This window comes from Ursus americanus, chromosome 8 (assembly GCF_024610735.1).
Source record: "Ursus americanus isolate L20-20 chromosome 8, mUrsAme1.1.p, whole genome shotgun sequence".
Taxonomy (NCBI): Eukaryota; Metazoa; Chordata; class Mammalia; order Carnivora; family Ursidae; genus Ursus; species Ursus americanus.
In genome coordinates, this window is record NC_142134.1 from 45,445,849 (window position 1) to 45,472,382 (window position 26,534).

At 33.8% G+C, this 26,534-nt stretch overlaps 1 protein-coding gene across 5 annotated transcripts in view; it reads left to right on the forward strand.

Moving 5' to 3' along the window:
• NFXL1 (nuclear transcription factor, X-box binding like 1) overlaps positions 1–26,534 on the forward strand; it is a 71,592-nt gene that overhangs the window by 23,939 nt on the left and 21,119 nt on the right. For all 5 annotated transcript variants that reach the window (XM_087864157.1, XM_045815882.2, XM_045815884.2 and 2 more), the window contains exons 8-18: positions 96–196; positions 809–923; positions 1,874–1,998; positions 2,677–2,799; positions 6,309–6,399; positions 11,476–11,596; positions 11,827–11,986; positions 12,699–12,790; positions 19,627–19,648; positions 20,290–20,430; positions 25,684–25,850. In XM_087864157.1, coding sequence (XP_087720283.1) covers positions 96–196; positions 809–923; positions 1,874–1,998; positions 2,677–2,799; positions 6,309–6,399; positions 11,476–11,596; positions 11,827–11,986; positions 12,699–12,790; positions 19,627–19,648; positions 20,290–20,430; positions 25,684–25,850 — 1,258 coding nt within the window. The remainder of the gene's footprint in view (positions 1–95; positions 197–808; positions 924–1,873; positions 1,999–2,676; positions 2,800–6,308; positions 6,400–11,475; positions 11,597–11,826; positions 11,987–12,698; positions 12,791–19,626; positions 19,649–20,289; positions 20,431–25,683; positions 25,851–26,534) is intronic.

A 26,534-nucleotide genomic window follows, 5' to 3' on the forward strand; every position in this document is an offset into this window, starting at 1 on the left:
ATACCTGTTAGGTGTTCTGACTTTCCAAGTAAAAATCAAAGCAGTCTTTACTGGGTTTGTAATGTTTCTGTGCTAATTTATCATTGCGATTTTAGGCAATTGTCCGCCCTGTCCAAGAGTTAGTAGACAAAAGTGTGTCTGTGGGAAACAAGTAGCTGAAAGAAGCTGTGCAAGTCCACGGTGGCACTGTGATCAAGTGAGTGTATATGCGTGGGTATGAAAGAGTACAGAAAACATAAACAACTCAAAATGCTAATTAGGTTTAGCTGGATAAAAGAAGAAGAGCAAATCAAATGAATTCTATTCATGTTTTAGGAAACTGTTTTCCAATTTAATGTAATTTTAATTATTGGAGGAAATTTTTTCTTTCCAAATAAATAGCTGTTTGTTGTATTTTGGATTCAGTACATATGTACTCTGCTTCTCGCTGTCTCTCCTTCCTTGTCTTTCCCTTTTCTTCAACTAACACCACTCCCTTCTTCTTGAGTTAATTCAGTTGAGGAAGTAGGATTTTGTAGATTGTCCTAAATTGACATGGTTTTAGTATCATTTGGAAATCTTTGGTAGATGGCCATATGAAGCTTTCCCCCCCTGTATTTTAAAAATATACTCTTTGGTACATAGGAAATGTATGTGTGTATGTTTGTATGCATACGTATATGTTTATGTATATGTATGCGATACCTATATAGGATATAAAACATAATATGAAGAACATAAAGAAGTTGCTTGTGATTGAAAAATGGATTAGGTCATGCACAAAGTCTTTTCGTTAACATATAAGTCTTATGTGCTTATTGCATTTTAGGTGTGTGGAAAAACACTGCCATGTGGTAATCATACATGTGAGCAAGTTTGCCATGTTGGTCCTTGTGGAGAATGTCCTCGATCTGGGAAGAGGTTCTGTCCATGTCAGAAGTCAAGTAAGACTTTTTTTTAAACCTTTAATGGAATATGATTATTTCTCATGTTCACTTAGAGTATGTTCCTAATTAAATTAGATTTCTGTGGGAGTTCATAATGTAATTTCAGTAAAAATGCGAATTTAATACTAGATTTCTTTTTTGCATTTGGTGAAAGGACAACATAGCATAGTGGGTTAAGAACTCAGAATTTAGAGTCAGGCATATCCTGGTTCAGATTCCACCTTCATGAACTGTAGTTTTCTCAAGTTAAATGCAGTAATAATATTTTCTTTATAAGATAAAGTGAATGGAATGAGTGAGAATTAAATGATAAAATGTGCATAAAGTATTTGGTGTAGTGTCTGGCAATAAAGGAAACCTCATAATCATAGACTGTCATCATTATTGTACTGTGTATTAGGTTATGGGTGAATTTGATTTGGCTGCTTTGAGGTAAGGCACAGAACATTGCCATTTGAGTGTACTTCTTTAACTCTGCCCCAATACCAGCACACATATTTATAAGATTATTGCCAACACTTGTCCTAATGTGTGTAGGTTAAAGGTCAGTTTCATAATGTTCTCAAGTCTACATCTTTTTTTTCTTCTAATCCCGTGAGGTTGTTAAGAGCAAATTTTTTTTTTATAATTCTGTTTATTGTAGAATTCTTCATAGAGGTTTATATGGTCTTACTCTTTTATTTAGATAAGTATTTCGGAAGTAGTTAGCTCATAAACACGTGTCTTGAGGATGGTAACTTGTTATGTGTCAAATTCTTTTTAAAAAACATAAACTTTTTTATTAGGGATTATTTTCATTAAATTTAACTCTTTCCAATAATTATGTAGATGCATAAATTCATAGTCTGAAAGGGCTATCATTCTTTAGGGAGCCAAAAGAACGTGGCATGTTGTTAGTGCTTTATAATAATGTATCTTATGAACTTTGACTTTTTGTCTGCTTTTAGAGTTTTCTTTGCCGTGTACAGAAGACGTACCAACTTGTGGAGATAGTTGTGACAAAGTACTTGAATGTGGAATCCATAGATGTTCACAGCGTTGTCACCGAGGTCCTTGTGAAACATGCAGACAAGTTAGTCATCTCCTGTAATAATTAATTTTAAGAATCACCTATCCGAGTATATCAAATGGGATTATGCTGTAATTGTTTTCCATTAGTTTCATAAACATCTGTGTGATGATCTGTATGAGCTTAGTGGCCTAATATTTATGGTAGAGAAGCAGGAGTGTGCGCCAACAATCAAGTCTAAAAATTAACCTTTGTTTGAGTTTCTTGGTAAAAGTTTAAACATTGTCATTTTTATAATCTAGCATGGGGTATCTGTTTTCAGAAGATATTCAAAGCAATGATAAGTTGGCCTAGTGATGATGGAAAGAAATGAGCTTTTAAAATTATATATATCATTTTGGTTTTGACCATACTACTAAATAATCTAATTCTTTTACTGAAGCAAGATGTGCAGATGGTATGGTGTAACTAGATGTTATTTTAATGCGTGCTATTGTTTTACTATTTAATATCTAATTTTTACTAAGTTTAATAATGAAATTCTATGAAGTCTTTTTGGAACAAAGTAAGATACAAACGTCTTAGGAAATTCAGCTTTATTTTTGGTAAAGTCCTTTATACGAAAGACTTTTAAAACTTTCCTTCTTTATTCTTTACTAATTATAGAGATTGCAGCGTGGGGGGAGGGGAACCATGTCAACAAAAGTTAGTTTAAATAAGGCACTTATTTGATTCTTCCAGGAAGTGGAAAAGCATTGTCGTTGTGGAAAGCATACAAAACGAATGCCATGTCACAAGCCTTATCTGTGCGAGACTAAGTGTGTTAAGATGCGGGACTGTCAGAAGCATCAGTGTAGGAGAAAGGTATGTGTAGTAAGCCTGGGAAACTGATTTAAAAATTGTCTTGAATTTGTATTTTTGAGCCTATGATAAGTGCCATCATGATTTGTTCTTCAGGTGTTCAAGCATGTTTTTTGCTTTCCATATGAAATACTAATAAATATTCTCGATTAATCTTAATTGTTTATATTTGTGGGAAATCTTACCAGGGTTTTTAAATGACAGGGTCTCTTTTTGGTCCTGGGCATAAACCTTTTAACTTGGTTCTTGGACTGTTTCTTTTCCCTGGATTTTAAAACATCACAGTAGTGTTAGAGCGATAGTTCATTTGGTGATAGAGGCTTAACTTCTAGTGTTTAAATCTTATTTATAGACACTTGGTTCCATGTAAGATGGACTGGAGTATTTTATTAAGTCAGTAGACTTGTAGTTTTTTTAAGTTCCATTTATCATTATGAATTATCCCTCTACTTTTGGTAAGATTTCCTTGTTCTTAAATCTATTGAAATATAGTGATACTGTTTTAATGTTAATACAGATATCTTTTTCTATTCTTTTACTTTTAACTTATATTTAAAGTGGATTTCTTATAGACCACATTTAGATATTATTTTATATTATCTTCCACTTTAAATGTTGACGATCTTTGTCATTTAATTTGGGTGTAGATCATTTACATTGAATGTGATCTTTAATATGGTAGGATTTAAATCTGTCATTTTGCTATTTCTGTTTGCCCATCTGTTGTTTGTTCTTTTCCCTCTTGTGTTTTCTATTTGATCAAATATTGTTTTTCAGTGATTCATTCTAACCCCTTTATTGGATTCTCACACATTTTATATCCATGTATTTTATAAACCCCAAATACATTGTTTCTATTTTTGCTTTAAATAGATATATCTTTTAAAGAGTTTAAAAAAATAAGAAAAATAGTCTTATATATTTATCATCAAATTCACTATTTTTGGTGCTTTTCATCCTTTTACATAGATTTGTGTTTCTGTTTTCATTTTCTTTTTGTTGGAAGAACTTCTTTTAATATTTTTTGTAATGCTGGTCATGACGTCTTTCAACTTTTATGAACTATCTTCAGCCATTGTGAAAAATATTTCTATAGTAGAATTCTAGTTTGACAACATTTCCCCCATACTTTAAAGATGTTGCTCCATTATCTTTTAGCTTGCATTTTTTTTTCCAACAAAGTGTGTGCTGGGATGGCTGTCTTTGTTCTTCTCTACTGTATGTAATGTCTCTTTTTTCTTTGCTATTTTTAGAGATTTTTCCCTATACTGTTGATTTTCAGCAGTTTATTTGTGGCGTTCCTGTGTATAGCTTTCTTCTTGTTTCTTTAGCTTAGTTTTTGTTGAGCTTCTCTGAATTTGTTTATAGTTTTCATCACAGTTGTGAAGTTTTCATTCTTTGTTTCTTCAAATATTTTTCCCCCATGCATCACGTTCTGAGACTGCAGCGATGTGTATGTTAGTTGCTTAAAGTCCCACAGTTTGCTGATGCTCCATTTATTATTTAGTCCTTTTATTTTCTGTATTTTATTTTAGCCTATATAGCTTTGTCTTCAGTTCAGTAATTTTCTTCTACATTGTCTAAGTTGATGTTAATCCCTTCCTGTGTTTTTTCATCTCAGACATAGTACTTTTTTATCTCTGAGAATTGGAGTTGGGTCTTTTGTACATCTCCCATGTCTGTCCTTAGCAGCTCATGCTTTCATCTATCTTCTTGAATATGTGGATGGGCTATACTTTTATAATGCCTATTTTAGTGTCTTTGCCTACTGATGCTGTCATCTATCATTTTTGGGTCTATTCTATTATTTCTATTGATCGATTTTTCTTCTTTTGGGTCATATTTTCCTGATTGGTAATTTTTTATTAGTTTCCAGACATTGTCAACTTTACATTTTGGATGCTGGGGATTTGTTTTGTTTGGTATTTCTTTAAATATTTTTAAGCTACATTCTGGGTTGAAGTCAAGTTATTTAGAAATCATTTGCTTCTTCTGAGGCTTGATTTTTTGTTTGTTTTAGGCGGGATAAGGCCACCCTTTTATCTAGTGCTCATTTGGTGTCATTACTGAGGCAGTGATTCTTCTAAGTGCTCTACTTGATGCCTGTGTATTAGGAGGCTCTTCCACTCTGTCCATGGGAGCACAAACTATGCCTAGCCTTGGATAATTTCCGGAAATGGTTGTGCCTTCTCCTTCCAGTGGTTCTTTCTCAGATGGGAGTAGTTTCCTATTATACATGAAAAGACCAGTGCTCAGCCAAAGACTTAATGGGTCCTTTCTTGAGTTCTCCAGAACTTTCTCTGTACTCCTACCACTTCTCCACAAATTCAGGCCACACTGACTTCTCTGATCTATGAATTTTGTCTCCTCAGCTTGGTAAGACCACCAGACTCTGCTTGTGATCTTCTTCCTTGTGTTGTAGCCTGGAAACCTCCAGATCTAAGCACAAGCTATCATAGAACTCACCTTGTTTGTTTCTCTTCTTTTAGAGATTGTTGTCCTGTGCTGCCTGATTATGTCTAATGTCGAAAAACTGTTGCTTCATATATTTTGTCTGATATTCTGGTTGTTTAAAACAAGAGAGTAAATCTGATCATTATTACTCCATCATGGTCAAAACCAGAAATATGTTGAAAGGCTTATTCAAGTCATGGACCACATAATTTTCTTTTCTCCCAGTGTTATTGGCAGAGTGATAGGCACGTAGTATTACTTGGTAAACTTTTTCTAATTGAGTGAATTATTTTGACTTTTAGTTGCTTTTCAATAGTGTATATTCTGTTTTGAGCTATTTTTATACACTGAAACTTGTTCTTAAGTAGGTTACAACCTGAAGTTTCTTTAAGACCATTGTAGTCTGTATTTTTTCCCAAAGATTGGTTATATGAGAGGTCAAGGAAGGAGTTAGGATGGCAAGATGGGCTTTAAGCAGTTGCTTTGTGTTCATGAATGAAATTGGGGGAGGTCTGCACAAATGGATTGGATTCTTTATTTTCCTGGTGAGAAAATAAAGTTAGAAGCAATTAGCCTTTCTCTGTTTCTCTCCTTTAGTTAGTCTTTGATGCCATGGTTTGAAAATAACTGCCAAACTAATCTATACATTGAACCATACATTGATTTATTTTCATTAAATTAAAAAAAATAGACTTAATTGTTTGCCTGAATTGACAATAGGATTTGACCAGATCCATTCCTTTGGTTAATATTGGCAATCTCTGCATAGATAAGTAGGAATGAAATTTTTTAATGGGACTGTTCTAAGTCACAGAATAATTAAAGGGCAAGGAAATTTAGCTTGATTTCATTAAATTAGGTCATGGTCTAGTTAAATATATAAGTTCTTAATATATACAGTCTACTTAGAATAATGTTGATCCTCTTGAATACTTTTATTCTTATGGTGAAAAGAAGTATCTTTTGCTTTTCGTGAGTTCTGAGAATAACTAGTAATGACATTCATATTATGTGTGGTTTTCAAATGACCTGTTCTTTATATATTGCTTTCCCTTCAGTGTTGCCCTGGAAACTGTCCACCTTGTGATCAAAACTGTGGACGGACTTTAGGATGTAGAAACCATAAATGTCCATCTGTCTGCCACAGAGGTAAAATTTAACAATAGCTGTAATTTAATGTTTGTATTTACAGTGCTTTATAGTTGATAAAGAGTTTTTACATTCATTATCTTACCTCTTAACAACCTTGAGAAGATAGGGCAGTCACCAGTATCCCCATTTTATGGACAAGGAGATTGAAGCTAAAGATACTTCAGTGACTTACTCCTAGAAATATCTAGTAAAGCACTATAGCTAAGATTTGAACCCAGGCCTTCTGAATATAAAAGTTTTTGTTCTTTCTATAACGCCATGTTATTTCCTTACTTCTTCCCAACCTCCTCCATACAGTTTTTCCATTAATTAATAAGTTCTTAGGTTTTTCAGTGTTATTTTGAATTTTAGACATTTATATGGACTTTAGTAAGGGATTGGATGTATCCTAAGCCAGTGGTTCTCAGTCTTTTTGGTCTCAGGATCCTTTTACGTCCTTTTTTGTACTCAAAGACCTTTTGTTAATGTTGGTTTTATCTATTGGTACTTATTGTATTTAAAATACAATGTAACAATGTTTATGGTTTTATTTAAAAATAGCAATAATAAACCCATTACATCTTAATATGGTAACTTTTTTTTGGTGAAAGGTAACTATTTTCTGAGTAATGCAGTGAGAAGAATGATATTGTTTTACATTTCTGCAAATGTCTTTAATGTCTAGCTTAATGGAGGATAGGCAAAATTCACATGTGTGCTTCTGCATTCAATTTGTTATTATACCACTTGACCCATGGCATCTGGAAAACTACTCTATGCATGTGAGACCTTTTAGACCTCCTGAAAAGGTCTCAGGGTTGGTGAAGTTATTAGACATTGAAAACTGAGTTAACAGGGTGCCTGGGTGGCTCAGTTGGTTAAGTGTCTACCTTCAGCTCAGGTCATGATCTCAGGGTCCTAGGAGGGAACCTCCTGTGTCCTCAGCTCCCTGCTCAGCAGGGACCCTGCTTTTCCCTCTGCCCTTCCCCTGCCCGTGCTCCCTCTCTTTTGCACACCCTCTGTGTCTCAAATAAATAAAAAAATTTTTTTTAAAAGTCTTTAAAAAAAAAAAAAAAGAAAAGAAAACCGAGTTAACTTTACCCATTTGGAGTAGGTTGATGTGAAAAGGAATACTGATTGTATAGGGCAGTGGGAAGGGCATGGATTTTAGGGTAAGAGGTCCTGACTGAAGTCTGGATTCTGGAACTTAGTAGCTTTATGACCTGGGACAGACTATATTGTTTTTGTTATCTTCCTTTGGGGTTAGGTGGATGCTAGATACCTCTCTTAATCCTCTCAAAAGTTCAAAAAGTATATTGTGCTACTGTTATTTTGTACAGTAAGGAAACAGTCAAAGAGACTATTGGCCAAATGTCATAGAACTAGTTGCAGGGTCAGATGTGAACTCAAACTTTAATGATCTTTCCATCCTATCATATTACCTGCCTGTTAGGAAAAGTGGCAGTTTGAATTGACCCTGTAGACTTTTTCCTGTGAGTGTTCTCTGATTTGTTGGTGTCTTTAAATTGTGAAAGAATTTTATTTTTTTAAAGTCCTATTACATCATTAATTCATTAGATTTTATTAACACTCTAAATTTAGTCATTAATTCCATTAAAAAAGTATTTTTGAGTGTTTGCTAAGTACCAGGCACTGGGAATATGTAAACAGTATTGACAAAGTGCCTGCTCTTATGGAACTTATTTTTTTACTTCCCCTCAGTTAGAATATAAATAAGTAATCAAATTAATATGAAATATTAGGTAGTGACAATTACAGAGAGAAACTCTAGTGTGATCAGGAGAGCACTCTAGAAAGATGATATCTGAGAGGAATCCCAAAAGAAGTAAGGGATTACAAACCATGTGAAAGAGGAGGTGGGGGATAGTGTTTTGGGCAAGAAAGCAGTAATTACAAAGGCCTTGAGATGGGAGCATTTGAAAGAATTCACAAAGAGGACTGAAGTAAGTGCTCAAGGGGGCAAATGATAGGAGATGAGGTCAAAGAGGTGGTGGGATAAAGGATTGCTGGAGAAAGACTACATCTAGGACCTTGTCGACTGTTGTTAAAACACTGTCCTTTAAATAGAAAACCTAACTAGTTATATTGCCATTAAAGACATTGGATCCAGTAGTTTAGAATTCTCTCACCAACTGAACACTAGGCCTAATTGATTTTTACACATGATTTTGAACATTTAAGATATGTGTGTGTGTGTGTGTGTGTGTATGTGTGTAAGTTCAGTCTCTCCATAAACTATGTGAGAGTATATGTAAAAAGGGAACATGTCCCAACTCATTATATTATCTGACAAGGAAAGTAAGAGAAAATTATAGGCCAATCTAACTCATAAACATGTTTGTAAAATATTAAAGTTTCTGCTACTCAAATCCAGCTATCCAGTACGATAGTATTAGCTATCTAAAACCTTAATCTTTCTTAAGTTGGGTTTATTCTAATAATGTATGATTGGTTTAACTTTAGTAAATCTAATGATGTGATTCACCACGTTAATGGTCTAAAGGAAAAGTGAAACTATTTTAGTAAATGTCTAAAAACAGTTGATGAAATTCAACATTCGTATTTGATATAAACTTAATTAGAAATTGAAGGGAGCATCCTTAATCAGATACAAGTACCTGCAAAAAGGGTAGAGCGAGCATCATACTTAGTGGAGGAGTATTGAAAACACATCTCACTCTTGTATTGTTTTGAAGCAAATTCCATAAATCCTTCAGTGTTCATTTCTAAAAGGTGGATTCTTAACCTAAAAATAGTTAAAATATTTCTTATATCAGCAAATATCTGCTGTTCATATATTTTGTGTCATAAATATCTTCATTTTTTAATTTAGTTTGTACAACTCAAAAACCTGGTAAGACTGACATATTGCAACTGGTTGATGTCTCTAAAGTCTATGAATCTATATTTTCCCTCCTCCGTGTCCTTTTCTTTTTCCTTGTCTTTTATTTAAGAAACAAGGTTGCTTTTAGTCACAGAGTCTGCATTTTACAGATTGTGTCTCTGTGGTATTATTTGATATTTTCTCCTGTATTTCCTTGTGTAGAGGTTTGATCAGATCCAGGTTCAATTTTTTTTTTTTTTTGGCAGACCATTTACTTTTTTTAGAAAAGCTTATTAACCGCTAACAAAATTTACGTTAATGGAAAGTATGTGGAAGATGTGTTGTGTAGCTTTCACTATTTGTGTGATCCACAGTCATATAACATACATAGAACCATTATTACATACTGTTTTCCATCATTCGAGACACCTTCGTGATCAAGGTTATACTGTCACTCATAGGAAGAGGACACAAACTGCATGTTTGCTCTGTGAACATAAAGTTTGACTTATGGTTCTCTAAGCTCAGGCCATCCGTGTTTATGCTTCAGGAATTACTGAACAAGTACCCATTTTGGCTCTTGACCCACTGATCACTGTGGTTGCATTCCGTATGCTAGAAACTGATACTTGCTGATATTGTTTCATTTTAAAACTATCATTGAAGCTACTTTAATTTATCTGTCATGTTGTACAGGAATCTGTAACAAATTCTGTTGATCGGTAGGAAGACTTGAAAGAAATTATCCCTTATTTTTCTCAAGATCTAATTTTCAAGAAAGGAAAAGTGATGATGTAGTTTAGAGTGGCAGAAAGGTGTTATGTTTGCTAAGTTCCTGTTTGAATTGCTGAAGGTGAATGAAAATTATTGTTAAGTGTGGAAAATGTTATAATATGCTGAATAAGAACAGACTTAAAGGTCATTATTAACTTTTAGAAAATATGATACCTGGTCATTCTTTTGGAAAGATAAAATAAAATTTGATCATGTGGATAACTTCGCTTGCATTACCATCAAGAAGAGACTTCACTGGATTATACTTTCTTTACTTATCAAAAAACACTGAAGCATAAATTTGGTAACTTGTATAATATATATATTTTTTTCCCTGTGGTGCTTTTAACTCTCATTTCCTTATTCTGTGTTCATTGTTTGAATCAGAATCCTTCTGTTCCTTTTAGGAACTATTTTAAGAGGCTTTAACCAGGGTACTTTTCATCATTAGTCTGATTCTTATCAGGTTAACTGCTCTTCAGTATTTTGCTTGGTCCTGACACATAGACGATCTTTTACGATCCTCACTCCTTAGTTGAAGACTTTTATTCCCTTCTTGCTATTTCATTTCTAGTGGGGAACCTTACTTATTGGGAGCACTAGAGTGGGAAGAAAGCCCTGAAGATCATGTCAGAGCCTTGGGGAGAAGTTTATAGCCTGTTTATAAAGTTTCTTTCATTTCGTTTTTGTGTGTTCCTACCAACCTGTGACAAAAGAAGGAAAAAGCTGAAACCCAAATAACTTTTCCTTTTGAAATGTTTAGAAGAGAAATATTTGGAATTATAGCCTAAAATGAGGGTTTAGCATTAGTCCTGCACAAAGCGTGAGTAATAGTAAATTGACTGTTCTTGTTAATAACCTGATGAGAGAAATTACTCTTATTGGGGAATTTATCTAAAAATAACGTACTTGAATAGAAGTATGTATGAAAATAAGCCAAAAAGGTTATTGACAATGTTAGATTTTCCAAGACATAAATCTGTTTTGCTTGTGTAGTGATTAAATGAGTAATGTGTTAAATTTGTTATTTAGAATAGAATTTTTAGCAGATTTTAAAGAAAATACTAAAACTTTTTAATTGAATTACCAGTGTAGATGTAGAAGAGTATACAAATAATAACTGTATAGCTTGATGAATTTTTATGAACTGAACACAACAGGTGACCAAAACTCTGATGGTTAAAGAGAACATTACCTATATTTCCAAAACCCTCCTTATATCCTTCGTAACCATCATCCTGATTTCAAACAGTATAGTTTTTCCTATTTGTTGTATGTAAATGGACTCATATGCTACGTACTCTGTGTTTGGCTTCCTTTGCTCAGTGTTGTGTGTATGAGGTTCATTCATTTTGTAGTTTCTTTATTCTTGTAGAGTATCCAATTATGTGAATTCTAAACTCACTGATTCTATTGTTCATTGTCATTTGAATAGTTAAGGACATTTCTTTTTAAGTTTCAGACTTTTTTTTCAGGCAGTTGTTATCCCTGCCCGGAAACTGTAGATGTGAAGTGCAATTGTGGTAATACAAAGGTGACGGTGCCCTGTGGCCGGGAACGTACCACAAGACCACCCAAGTGCAAAGAGCAATGTAGGTTAGTATGAGGTTCTGCACAGACTTCCATTTGGTGTCTTACAAATTTAAATTCATATTGATTTTAAATATTGTTAGTATTTTAAATTTTGCTTTAATATTCTAAAATATTAATATTCATGGTATTCTTGTTCTGTATGGAATCAGAGGATACATAAATAGATAATTGCACTTTAGATATAATTGTTCAATGATCAAAAGTAATTTAAAAAATTGTACTTTATGATTTAGTCGACCACCAACTTGCCATCATACAAGTCAAGAAAAACATCGCTGTCACTTTGGCTCTTGTCCTCCATGTCATCAACCTTGCCAAAAAGTTTTGGAGAAATGTGGTCACTTGTGTCCTGCTCCATGTCATGATCAAGCATTAATAAAGCAAACTGGCAGGGTAAGGGAATATATTATTAAGAGGTAGTGCATTGCTGTGGGTCATATTTTCTTAATTTTACTTAGTCATTCAACAAGATGATTAAGTACCTGCTGGGTGTTAAGCACTGTGATAAGAGCTGGGGTACAAGGTAAATGAGATTTGATCTTCTGTCCTAGGAAGCTCACGCTATAGAAAAGGCGAGGAACCAATAAACAGATTGTGATAGTCATGTTATAATCCTGATACACATGAGTTTGGCAGTCTTCCTTTATATATTGTGGTTCAGGGTTATAGATATCTTCTGGTTTCCTCAAAGATTCATTCACTTACTCGGTGCATATTTATTGAGTCCTTACTATGTGTTAAGCGTTCTCCTACCTGCTAGGGAGACAACAGTGAACAAATAACGGAGATTACATTCTACTGGTGGAAGCTGGATTTTACAGTTCTGTTTCTCATTCTCCTTTTGGCTAATAAGAAGTAAAGCTACTTTGTCTTTGTTCTGCCATTTAAAAACTGGAGTCTGCCTTAATTTTTAATACCAACTTTGTGTGGAGGGGAATAATCTGATAGAGTACAGATGGAATAAAATATTTCAGTAATTTGTTGGTTACTTGAAAAAATTTCAACCTGCATGAGCAGAGGATATGTGGAACTATTTTCTTAGATTCTTATATTGGCCATACGATTTAATTCCTCTGCCTTTAAATTTTACGTATTTTACTTGTAGCACCAGCCTACAGGCCCTTGGGAACAGCCTTCTGAGCCAACATTTATTCAGACTGCATTACCTTGTCCTCCATGTCAAGTTCCTATTCCTACGTAAGTATTTTAGAATTTTAACTTAAAAAAAAATTTTTTTTTTTTTTTACATAGTTCAAAGTGTATTTTAAGTTACCTTCTCCCCTTTGTTCAGTCCATCATTTTTTTTCCAGGCCTAGTCCATAAACCAGTCTCTCCGTCTTCAGCCTCATTCTTTTCTAAGTACATTTTGCATACTGCTTGAAAACCTCTAGATATCTTTTTTTGAGTCTTTCCCCCAGCTGGAGTTTAATGTCCTTGTGAGTTTCCATAGCAACTCACACTTAGAATAATTCATCCAAGAGATCATCATCTGTTAGTTTTCCTGACTGATTCCTATGCTAGTCTGTGAGCTCCTTGAGGACAGAGGAAAGCCAGGTTGTAGGTAAGGCAAACTTGAAGAAAACATTGAAAATCAAAGAAAGTAGTGTTCTGGAATGTAGTGTTCCCAGGAAGTGACCTGGACTGAATTGTAGGAGTCAAACCCTAGGGTAATATGAATCGTGGAATGGTTCATACTTTGAGTAGAGGTTATGGAATATAGGAGTAAAAGAAGCACAGAACTCTGGGAACCAGTGTAAAATTAGAAAACAGGTTGTTGTCTACCATTAAAGTTCCAGACTGAATATTGGTGTGTCTTATGTACCTTTTTAAAGAGACAGTTCTTATTTCCTTTTAAAAGCTCTCACTCGCATTTTGTCCTTCCACATCTTTCTTCTCAGTTTAAGTAGAATGTGTATTTTTATATATTGGTTGTGCAGTCAGGTTGGGAGGCAAAGTGTTGTTGGGAGCTCTATTTACAAACAGTGATTTTAGTCTATAGATTAGTGGAGGGGGAATTCATAGGCACTTAAGTTGTTTGTATAATTGTAGTCAATTATCTTCGAATTCCTTAGTCTGTCTTACAGGAGGATTATTTAACAGATATGCCTATCTTGTTTCCTAAAATATTTAAGGTTGGATTAAATATTTATTAATTAACTTCCTCGATTAATTTCCTCAAAATTAATTAATTTCCTCAAAATCTTAGGTTGGATTAAAATTTTATGACAGTAGAAAACTGCCTGGAATTACTAAGTCATGTTTACTAGGGGTTTAAAGAATTAATTTTAAGTCTTTTCTTTGCACTTGACTGGAATGTGTGGCTAAAAGTTCTTTTGGGGGTGTATATATTAAAACATTGTGTTTTACTCTTGAGTCCAGTGTTGTGTTTCCTGCTAACTACTACCATGAATAAGTCTTATATCTTCTCTGTTTGTAAAATAAAGATAGTCAAGGTATTTACAAAGATGTCAGTGGGGAAGAGAGAATTTTCGGTGGTCTTTATCAAAAAATATTTGTTGCATCTAGTAAACAATTTTTTTCTTAAAGTCTTTTTTTTCTGATGTTAGTATAACCACTTCTACCCTCTTTTGGTTACAGTTTACATGGAGGAATGGACAGATTCTTAGAAATGCAAAAACTTCTGAAACTGACTCAAAGAGAAGTAGAAAATCTGAATAAACCTATACCTAGTAAAGAGATTAAACTAGTAACCAAAAACCTACCACAAAGAGAAGCTGAGGACAAGTGACTTTACTGGTGAATTCTACCAAACATTTAAGGAATTAAGACCAATGTTTCACTATGGGAAAACACTTCCTGACTTACTCAATGAAGCTTGTGTTTCCTTGATACTAAGAGCAGAAAAAGACATCACAAGAAAAGAAAACTATAGATCAGCATTCCTTTTATATATAGGTACAAAAATTCTCAACAAAATACTAACAAACTGAATCCAGCAACATGTAAAAAGAATTGTACATCATAACCAAGTAGAATATATCCCAGAAATAATGAGGTTGATTCAACATATGAAAATCAAAATATCAGAGTAATATTTTATCACAAGGATAAAGGATAATCAGTAGATATGCAGAAAAACGTTGACAAAATCCTACATACTTTCTAGATAAAAACATTCAACTAACTTGGATAAACGAAATCCCTCAACCTGATAAAGGGCATCAGTGAAAAACCCTTAATCATACTTAATGGTGAAAGACCAAAAGCTTTCCTCTTAAGACCTAGGATATCTGCCCTTGCCCCTTCTATTTATGTTTACATTGTATTAGAGGTGCTAGCCAGAGCTATTAGACTAGAAAAAGAAATAAAAAATGTATTCATACTTGGAATAAAGAAGTAAAACTATTTGTGTTTTTAAGTGACATGATCTTGTATATGAAAAATCCTAAGGAATCCTTATACAAGGCATTAGAGATAGTAAATGAGTTTGGTGAGACTATAAGAAACAGTATACAGAAGTCAATTCTATACCCTAGCAATGAACCATCTGAAAATGAAATTAAGAAAACAATTCTTCCAGTAGCATTAAAAAATCAACTTTTTTATTTAAAAAATTTAATAAAAGAAATCTGAAATTTTATACACTGAAAGCTGTAAGACATTTTTGAAAGAAATTAAAGACCAAAGGCTGTGGTACTGGCATACAGATAGACAAATAGATCAAAGGAATGGAATTGAGAGTCTGCCCATAAATTTAGAAATTTATTTCTAATTAGTTTTTGATAAGGTTACTAAGACAGTTATTTAATAAATGGAAATACAGCCCATGTTTGTGAATGGGAAGACTTAATACTGTTAAGGGCACTCCTACAAAATGATCTACAAGTTTAACATATTCTCTGTCAAAATCACAGCTGGCTTTTTTGCAGAAATTGTCCCCATAATGCATATGGAAATGTGAAGGACCTATGATAGCTGAAACAGTCTTGGAAATGAAAAACAAAGTTAGAGGACTCACACTTCCTGATTTTAAACTTATAAAACTGTAGCAGTTAAGAATCTGTGATATTGGTGTAGGGAAAGACATATTGATCGATGGAATAGAATTGAGAGTCCAGAAAGAAACCCATATGTTTATGGTCAATTGATTTTTGACAAGAGTGTCAAAACAATTCAGTGGGAGGAAGAATGTTTTATGTCCACACATGGTGCTGAGAGAATGGATATTCACATTGAAGAAAAATGAATTTGGACCTTTACTTCACAATATATGTAAATATTAACTCAAAATGAATCAAAGATCTAAAAGTAAGAGCAATTAACTCTTAGAAGAAAACATAGGTGTAACCTTTTGTGTCCTTGGGTTAGGCAGTGTTTGTTACATATGACACCTAAAGCATAAGCAACAAAAGAAAAAATAAAGTCAGGGGACATTATTAAGCACAATTTCTTAATTGTGCTTCAAGGACACAATAAAAAAATTGAAAAGACAACCCACAGAATGGGAGAAAAAGTTTGCAAATCATATATCCTGTAAGAATATTATCTGGAATATATAAAGAATTCTTAAACTGAGAAACAAAAAGACAAATAATCCAATTAAAAAATGTGCAAATTCTTTGAATAGACATTACTCTGGAGAAGATGTTACAAATGGCTAGTAAACATGTGAAAAGATGCTCAAGTAATTGTTAGGGCAATGCAAGCAAAACCACATTAAGGTGTCATTTTACACTCACTAAGAAGGCTAAAATAAAAAAGACCTAAGTGTTGGTGAAGATAGGGAGTAGTTGGAACCATCATACATTATTGATGGGAACGTAAAATGGTACAGCTGCTTTGGAAAGCAGTTTGGTAGTTGCTCGGGAAACTAAACTTGGAGTTAACCAATTTTACTCCTAGGACTAAGAGAATTGAAAATAATGTGTTCACAAAAAAACTTGGACATGAATGTTACGATAATAGCATTATTATTAATAGTCAGAAAATGGAAACAAGTATCTATCAACTGATGAATGGATAAACAAAATGTGGTATATCCATGCAATGGAATATCATTCAGCTATAAAAATGCATTAATTACTGTTACCTGCTATAATATGGATGGACCTTGAAAACAGTATTCTAAGTGAAAGAGACCAGACATAAAAGGCCATGTAATGTTTGATTCCATTTATATGAAATGTTCAGTATAGGCAAATCCATAGAGACAGTAGTAGATTAGTGGTTGCCAGGGGCTGTGGAATGACTCCTAATAGTTACAGGGTTTCTCTGTTGGTTATGAAAATATGCTCGATACTGGTAATGGTTCCATAACCTTGTGAATATATACTAAAAATCACTTCTTAAAAGTATAGATTTTATGGTATCTGAGTTTTATCTCAATTTTAAAAAGACAAACCTACACATAAAGATCCCTCTAACTCTGATACAATGATTTTTCAGTGAATGTATAATAAAATTATTGTAAAATGTATGTTAAAATTATTACCTGTCACATGAACTATTCAGGTAGTATAATTTCTTTCTTAGGGTAGAATGTTCATGTCTTCTTCTCCCTTATCTACCATTTTTAAACAGAACATGACTTTTAATGAAAATTCGGCCATGTGGTAAAAAAATTCTGAACATATGTGCTATATCATTTATGGTGCCTTTGGCTTCAAGTCCTGAAGAACCTAAATAAAAAGTGACATAGTAACGTTTATGCTTTGCACGGTTAGACTGGAGGTAGAACAGTTCCATGGTTGGTTAAGCTGGTGAATGGAGTGATGCATCATCAAAGGCCAGATTCTATCTATTTCATCCTCAGTGTGTCATCTTTGCCCTCAGGCTATTTGGCTTTCTGATCAACTTCCCATCCAGATAGGAAGTTTCCAAAGAGAAAAACAGAAACTGTTTATGCCTTCTACCATTATTATCTTTTTTTAAAGAGTGAGAAGCCTTTTCCAAAAGCCCCATAACAAAACTCCTTCCACATTTCATTGGTCGAAATAGGATCACAAGATAATTTCTAAACCAGTCCCTGGAAAGGGAAACAATGTTTATTTTTTAGTTTTTTAAGATAGACTTTATCTTTTTTAGAAGACTTTCAGGTTTACAGAAAAATTGCACAGAAAAGTAGTACAGAGTTCTCATATGATCCTGCCATGCATAATTTCCCTTGTTACTAACATTTTGCATTTTTTTTGGTACAGTTTTTTACAATCGAGGAACTGATATTGCATAATAATAATATTATGAACTAAAGTCCATAGTTTACAATTAGGGTTTACTTTGTGTTGGATGGTTCTATGAGGTTTGATAAATGCGTGATCTCATGTATCCACTATCCACCATTACAGTAGTATACAGAATAGTTTCACTGCCCTAAAAATGTCCTGTGTTATACTTGTTCACCCCTCACTTTCCTCTCCCACAAGCTGCTGATAGCCGTTGATCTTTTTAATTTCTCTATAGTTTTGCCTTTTCCAGAATGCCACATAGTTGTAATCATACAGTTTGTAGCCTTTTCAGCATATATCATGTAGCAATATGCATTTAAGTTTCCTCTGTGTCTTTTTATGTCTTGGTAGCTCATTTCTTTTTATTGCTGAGTAATATTCCATTGTATGAACATACCACAGTTTACCCATTCACCTAATGAAGGACATTTTGGTTGCTTCCAAATTTTGACAGTTATGAAGAAAGCTGCTATAAGCATTCATGTGTAGATTTTGCTGGATCAAATGGTAAGCCTAGTGTAGCTTTGTAAGACACTGCCAAACCATCTAACAAGGTGGCTGTACCATGTTGCATTCTCATCAGCAGTGAGAGTGCCTGTTGCCCTGTATTCTTGCCAGCATATGCTACTGTCCATGTTTTGGGTTTTAGTCATTCTAAAAGGTGTGCAGTGGCATCTCATTTTAATTGGCAGTTTTCTAATGACCCATGATGTTCAGTATCTTTTCATATGTTTATTTGTTGCCTGTATATCTTCTTTGGAAGATGAGGTGTCTGTTCTGTCTTCAAATCTTGACCATTTTTTAATTGGGTTGTTTGCTTTCTTATTGAGTTTTAAGAATTTTTTTTTACATTTTGGATACAATCCCTCTCCCAGATACATGTTTTCCAAATACTTTCTGCCAGTCTGTGGCTTTTCATTGAAGTGTTTTCATTTAGCACTTTCATCTAAGTGTTTTTCACAAGGCACATGTTTTGGTTTAATAAAGTCTAGCTTAACTATTTTTCTTCTGGAGATCATTTTTTTGATGTAGAATCTAAAAAAATCATCATTAAATCCAAGTCACCTAGATTTTCTCCTATGTTTATAATTTTGTTTTCTGTGTCAATGTCTTTTTTCCACCACCAAACATTTGTTGAGAAGACTATCCCTTCTCTATTCGGTTGCCTTTTTCCTTTGTCAGAGATCATTCGACTATATTTATTTAGGTCTGTTCCTGGGCTTTCTGTTCTGGTCCATTCTGTTAGCAGTACCATACTGTCTTAATCATTGTAGCTTTATAGTATGTCTTTACATTGGGTAGTGTCAGTACTGTATTGTTCTTCAGTACTGTATTTGGCTATCTTGGGTTTTTGTTTTACCGCATAAACCTTAGAATCAGTTTGTTGGTGTCCACTACTAATAACTTGCTGGGCTTTGATTAGAAATATGTTGAATCTAGATCAAGTTGAGGAAGAAACAACATTTTAACAATATTTGTATCTTCCTATCAGTGAACATGGGATATCTCATAATTTATTTAGGTTGTCTTTTATTTCTTTCATCAGTGTTTTGTAGTTTTGCTCATATAGATCATGTATATATTTTGTTAGATTTGTATCTGTTTCATTTTTTGTGCTAATATAAATGGTGGTATGTTTTAAATTTCAAATTCCAGATGTTCATTGCTGGTATATAGAAGAGCAATTGGTTTTGTAGGTTAACTTTGTATCCTGCAATTTTTCTATAATCATTTACTATTTCCATATGTGTTTATTTTAAATTCTTAATAAAACTAGTAGACTTAGCACCTTTGCTTTAGATAATCTTTTTGAATTTGTAACGTTTTCATTTTATTTTTTTCTTGCAGAGAATGTCTTGGGAAGCATGAGGTGAGTTATAGGCACAGATTTTAAGTAAAGCTTATAATCTATGCTGCTTCTGTCGAGGATTGTTAGAAACGACAAAGTCAAAGTTTTGTTTTTTTAGTGCTTTAAAAAGTACTAGAGTTTATCTGCAAATTTTTTTTTTAGAGATTTACTTTATTTATTTTAGAGCAGGAGAGAGAGAGCTCATACGTGCCAGTGGGGAAGGGGCAGAGGGAGAGGGAGAGAAACAGACTCCCCACTGAGCAGGGAACCTGACAGGGGGCTTGATCCCAAGAGCCTGAGATCATGACCTGAGCCGAAATTAAGAGTTCAATGCTCAATCAACTCAGCCACCCAGGCGCCCTTCTGCTGATTTTTAAAATATACCGTGCTTTTGGGTATTAGCCTATGTATATGTGGTCACTATAGATAGCATCATTATATTGAATTTCCCTTTTAGGAATAGAATGTCTTGCTTCTTGGCATTCATTTTTTGGATTTTTTGATAGGTTACTTTGATTTTGAAAATAACTATTATTAATGAAAATGCATTAGACCTTTATGAAACTTGTTCTCAAGTGATAGAGTCATTTCAGAAACATGGATCCAGAAGGTTTTGTGTGTGTTGCTAATTTTCTTTCTTTCTTTTTTTTTTTTTTTTTAAGGTGAGTCCATTACCATGCCATGCTGTAGGACTCTACTCTTGTAAGAGAGTATGTGGACGGACCTTAGATTGTCAGAATCATACGTGTATGAAAGAATGCCACAAAGTAACTGAAATTGATGCCTGCGTTGGCAAAAACAAGGTAATATCCTTAGGTTGAATATACATGTGCCTATAGTGTGCCTGCAACATTTTTTTGGATGATTATGCCATAAATATTTTTCCGCTTTGTTAGAACTTTTTTCTTCTTTCTTGCCCTCATCCCTTCTCCTCCCTTGCCTCTCTTAATACAACCAACTTTGACAGCTTGGTGTATGTTTCTCTTTGTGCTAGCTCATGAGAATAAGCTTTCTAATGTTCTCTTTACATACTGTACCTGTGTTAATACATAGGCTTTGATTTTATGATAAAAGTACAGAAATTATGTCTATTTAGATAGTAGGTAGCAGTATCACTTCCACTTCTATCCATTTATATCTCTGGCTTTAGTCTGGAGCCTTTGTTCTCAGCAATTTTTTAAACCTAACATCTATGATAGGCAATGTTCACAATGTTAATAAATTCCTAATTGTTCATTGGAAATAAAGTAATAGCATCACAGATGTAGGGCATGTGTGTGTGAAATTCACTAAGAGGGTTTTACAAAGCATATGAGAAGTCAGCCATTGCAAGATCTCTAAAATTGCCATTTTACAAGGAAAAATAAATGGAGCTAATCAAATTTTAAATGATACTAAACTTTATTTTTGAACATTTAAATTCGTCGACACATAAAAATATAAAACAACAAAATTATTTTCAATAGCAATAAAATGTGCAAGATTCCTATTAAAACAGAGATACAGATAGTCTCCTGTTCTGAATTGCCTAGGCCATATGAAAGGTTCTGGCCAAGAAAATATAGGCAAAATGTTTTTCATCTCCAAGAATAATAAGGGAAATCTTTATTTATCATTAACCACTCTACTTTTTCTCTACTTCTGTGATTGAGGAGGTTGTTATGTCCCATGTGATACAGTTAAAAGCTAACAAACTCTCCATCCTCCAGTGTCCCAGAATGATTGACTTGCCAGAGTCCCCTGCCAGGCTACATTCGACATGGTGTGTAAATAAAAAATAAACTTTCATTATATAAAAAATTATATATTTTAAAAATATTTGATTTTTTTTGTAGACTTCCATTCTTTAGGGAATCATTATTAGCAAGTGTGTTTAAAGAGGAATAAGCAAAAATTTTAAGATTCATTTTTTTAAATAACATTAAATTTACTAATGTTTAAGCTATTAATATGAATTGTATGTTTTTGAAAATTTCACTTGCATTTTTGTTTTTTTGGTCTTTGATTTGGTGATTATAAAGCATGATAACCTAAGCATCCGTAGTGTCATTCTTGCTTATGTGCAGACATGTTAATATATTCCTTATAATTTCTTCATCAGTCCATGCTTTGATCCTTAATAAAAATGTATGCATCATAAAATGAAAAAGATATTGGAATTATAAAATCATACTAATTTAATAATTCAAAACCACTTTAACTCATGAGATTATAGCTGCTGTATGGCTTTCCTCCTCTGGATTTCTAGAACATCAAATGAGTTGGGAAGAAACTCACTTCAAGAGCTGATATGACACTGGTTGGGGAATTATCTTGGATTATCCCAGTATTGCTTCATGGGCAGTGGCTGTGGTAAAATATGGGTTATAAGTTATGTGCAGTTCTCCTTAATTTAGCTACAAGTCCATCTTTATCTCCCACTCAAGGAAGGCTGATGCAGTGCAAGTGAGTGAAAATTACATTATTTGGGGGATAACTTTGCAGTTGTTCTAATTTATATATTAAAAATGAGATAATTCGTAAACTCTTTAAAATAAATTCTTTACTGTAACCTCTCCATTGAGACCCACTGGAGAAGATCTCCTTGTATGTCTCTCTTGACCCAAATGGCTCTGGAATTACTAATGTAGTTTCTACCTTGAATTGTAGCACAGAGCCTACAACATAGCAGGTACTTAAAAGTGTTTATTGAATTGACTGGAATCAAAACTCTTCTGCTTTCTTATCTCTATTCTGGTCTCTTTCCCTGGCTTTACCGGCAGATCTCAGTCCAATCAAGGCTATTCTTACAGGCACTGCCTCTGATTGGTACCATTAGCAACAATATATCCCTATTGTCTAACTCATTGACTGGAGTGAGTGGAACAGTGGTTAACTGGGGAAAGGTGTGAGGCTGGTGGCAAATGAAGTGTGTGTATTTCCCAAGCAAACCTGGGCACAAATATTTTTGAGTGACTGAAAGAAGAAATAATGAAGATAGTCTTTTCTCTTTGGGAAAAATCTGTACCAAAAATAAATAAAAAAAGAAAATATATGTACATAATCACACATAGGCACATATATTTCTTATATAATTACATATGTGACAGACCCTTGCTCCGAAGTGTTGTCTCTGTGATGGGCATCACCTGTAATCTTGTTGGAAATGCAAAACCTCAGGTCTCATCGCAGTATTTTAACGATTGCTAAGTGATTGATCATGCACAAAAATGTCTGAGAATCACTGTTAACGGCAATGTGTGTGATGTGTGATGTTTCATTGATTAAAAAAAAAAAGAATTTTGTTATAATCATCAAACTTGCTAAGAGGTTGGAACTTAATTGTTCCAGCCATTAAAAACAAGGGATAATTTTGTAATGTGATAGAGTACTAATTATCAGTACAATGACAATCTTATGACAATATGTAAATGTTGAACACCTTAAATTTACAAAATGTCAAATACATGTTAATAAAACGGGAAAAAAAGAATTTTACTTATCAAGATTTATTTTCCAGTTTGTAGTAGTAACCCAAATGTTTATTCTGCTTTCCTTCTCATCATCTCATTGCTTATGAGCAGGGAGACAGGATTGCTGTCTGCCCTGGATTTCCAGATGTCCGATGAATCAGAAAAAACTCATTGTAAAAGCTGATATGACTGATTGGGGAATTATTGTGGATTATCCCAGTATTGCTCCCTGGGTTAAAATTTGATTTCTCTTTTTTAAAGGAGAACGTATAAGATATTTGGCAAGCAGGCATGCTGTATTTCTGAATTAAGATAGTTTCTTCTAGAATCTAGAACTTGATATTGGAAGTGATCCAAGAAGATAGCTTAGCAAGTACAGATTTAGTGATTTTTTTCCCTCATAATTGGAAGGAAGGAGCCTCATATCATCAGTATAATTCTTCGTTTGCAGATAGGGAAATTGAAGGTTGTCAAGTGACTTGTTCATGATCCTATAACAGGAGAGTAGTAATCAGAAAGTAGTAGTATCGCTGATGTCTTAACTCCCAGCCCAGTATGTTCTTCTGTTCATGTTATTTAAGTGAAAGATTATTGCAGGTGTGCCGTATAGCCAGGAAAAAACAAGTGAAACAGACTGTGTCATCTTTGATTATATTTGCATATTTTGACATCCATTGCCTATCTTTCTCCTAGTCTTTCCCATTTCAGAAAGTTGTATTACCAGTTTTACCCCATTCTGCAGATGAAAGACAGGAACATTGCTTGATTTCTTTCTTCATTATCCTTGTCTCACAACATACCTTGTCAGGTTTATCTTCAAATTACATCCCTGAATCTGACCATTTCTTATAACCTCTACCACTAACATCCTCATCCAGGCCTCCATCATCTCTTCCCTAGAGATGCCTGTAGTAGTCTCCCAGACAACTTCTCTACTCCCACTTTTATCTTACTGTATCAGCTAGATTCATCTTTTAAAAATATAAGTAAAAAAAAAAAAAAAAGTAAGTCAGTTGTGTCATCTCCCTGCTCAAAACCCATCAGTAGCTTTCAGTTACTCTCAGGATAAAATCCAAGTGCCTTGTGACGGCCTATATGGCTTTATAATGATCTAACTTCTGACTACCTTTCCCATCTCTTCACTCATCACTCACTTGCTCATTTCTACTTCTGTTCTTGCTATTTTTGGAATATTCCAAATTTGTTCTACATCAGAGCCCTTACACTTAGTGTTCTTTTCTCTGGGACTCTACATTCTTATGGCTCTCTCCTTTATATATTCTGTTCAAACATGAGCTTTATCAGATAGGCTTCCATCTTATTGTTCCTGTTAACCTGCTTTATCTTTTTTCAGAGTATTTTTGAAGACATTCTCTTACATTCTTTACCTCCCCCATTTAAATTTTAGTTTCTTAGGTCAGGGATCTCTCCCATTTTCCATATTCCCAGCGTGTGAATAATTCCTGGCATATGATGCTGAAAGTGTGTAGAATAAATGAATATACTTTTAAAAATAAAAAATAGGAATTCTTTATAGAAGAATGTTTCATAATTGAAACACTTTTCCTTTTTAATCCTATATGTCAAAAATAGCTTAGATTTGGGGCGCCTGGGTGGCACAGCGGTTAAGCATCTGCCTTCGGCTCAGGGCGTGATCCTGGCGTTGTGGGATCGAGCCCCACATCAGGCTCCTCCGCTATGAGCCTGCTTCTTCCTCTCCTACTCCCCCTGCTTGTGTTCCCTCTCTCGCTGGCTGTCTCTTTCTCTGTCAAATAAATAAATAAAATCTTTAAAAAAAAAATAGCTTAGATTTTTATTGACGTAATCACTCTTGTAATCATGGCTATACTTCGGAATGATAACAAAATTTTTAAACTTTAAGACTTAGTGTTCATGTCTGTAGCTTTCTTTATCTCACATATGACATGTGAAGATAAATAATAGCCTGCAATAACAATTTTTAAATTTCGTTAGTAGGTAGATGGTAGTTAAATTATTAAATTACTAGAGTTGAGTTACACTGAGGTACATTTATTTGTAAATGTGACATAATTTTGGTCCACTGAAGTGCATTAAAACATAAGCTGCTGGTCATTCTCCTTTTTCCCCTCTATGCATGTTTCTCTTTGGCAAGATGAGAGCAGTATCTCCAGAACATTGAATGCTTTGGGAATTTTTATTTATGTATTAACAGAATGTTGATTTCTTTAGTTTGGTGGTGATCATGTTTGTTGGCTGGAAATGAATTTACAACGTTTTGTTTTTTTTCTGCTGCGGACTATTCTTTAGGAAGTAATTTACATTTTTAGTGGGAATACTTGTAATCAAGTATAATTTCAAGATGAGGCAGTTTGATTTTTGTAGACATAAAAATCTTTGTGAATAGTGGGCATATTGATAATCTTGCTGTTCTTCATTTTGAATATGTATTTTTTTCATTTTAAATATTTTTAAAAGAGTGAAAGCATGCATCATTTTATTAACTGTATGCCTAAGAGCTGCAAAAGTACTTTCTTTTAATGGGATACGTAAATTTTATAATTTTAATGTATAGAAATGTTAGACTTCTGTACTTAGATTATTTATTTCCTTACTACCTATCAGGCTGGCCCAGAATGCCTTCGGTGTGAAGAAGGGTGCTCTAAATCACGGCCCCTGGGTTGTCCCCATCCATGTGTTTTGCCGTGTCATCCTGGAGAATGTCCTCCTTGTGTTCAGATGCTTAGAATAAAATGTCACTGCAAGATCACAAGCCTATATGTGGAATGTAGGTAAGTGGACTGAAGAAATAATCTTGTTTTACTATAATTATTTTTAACCAGTATCTTTTTATGATTCAGAACCCTATAAAGAGTACTTTAAGGAATATTGTTCGGTGTCGCCTGTAGATGCTAGAAGCCTAGATTTTCCAGGAGAGAGACCTGAAATGTAGAAAGAAATGTAGAACACTTCACCTTCTAGATACTTAACTCTGATTTCAAAGACAATTATGCTTTTTTTTTCCATTTGGGGATTCTGTATAAGATTTTTTAAGGAAAAAAGTTGTATCACTGCTTTAAAAAATATAGAAACATTCCTATAGCAGATTGCTCAAGTAACAGTGTCAAACTAGAATTTTGTTGGATGAAAAGTTGATGTGCACATAGTTACTGAGGCATAATTTTTAAATTATAGACTTTTACAAATGTAGCTGTTATGGCATTTGTCATACTAGGCTATGATTTCTATATTTTCTTTATTTAAAAAATGTACACTTATAAAATGCATGTTTTTGCTTGTGGATTATGTGGAGGGGGAAAAAAATCCCCATTATTTTCTATAACATAATTTACTAACTTGTTGAGCTCCAGTCACCCAAGTTTGTAAAGTGGGCTCTTTGCAAGTGTATTTTCCTGAAGTTAAATTTGGGAATATGACTTTGTTTCTGATTTTTTGAACATAAGTAGTTTTTGAAA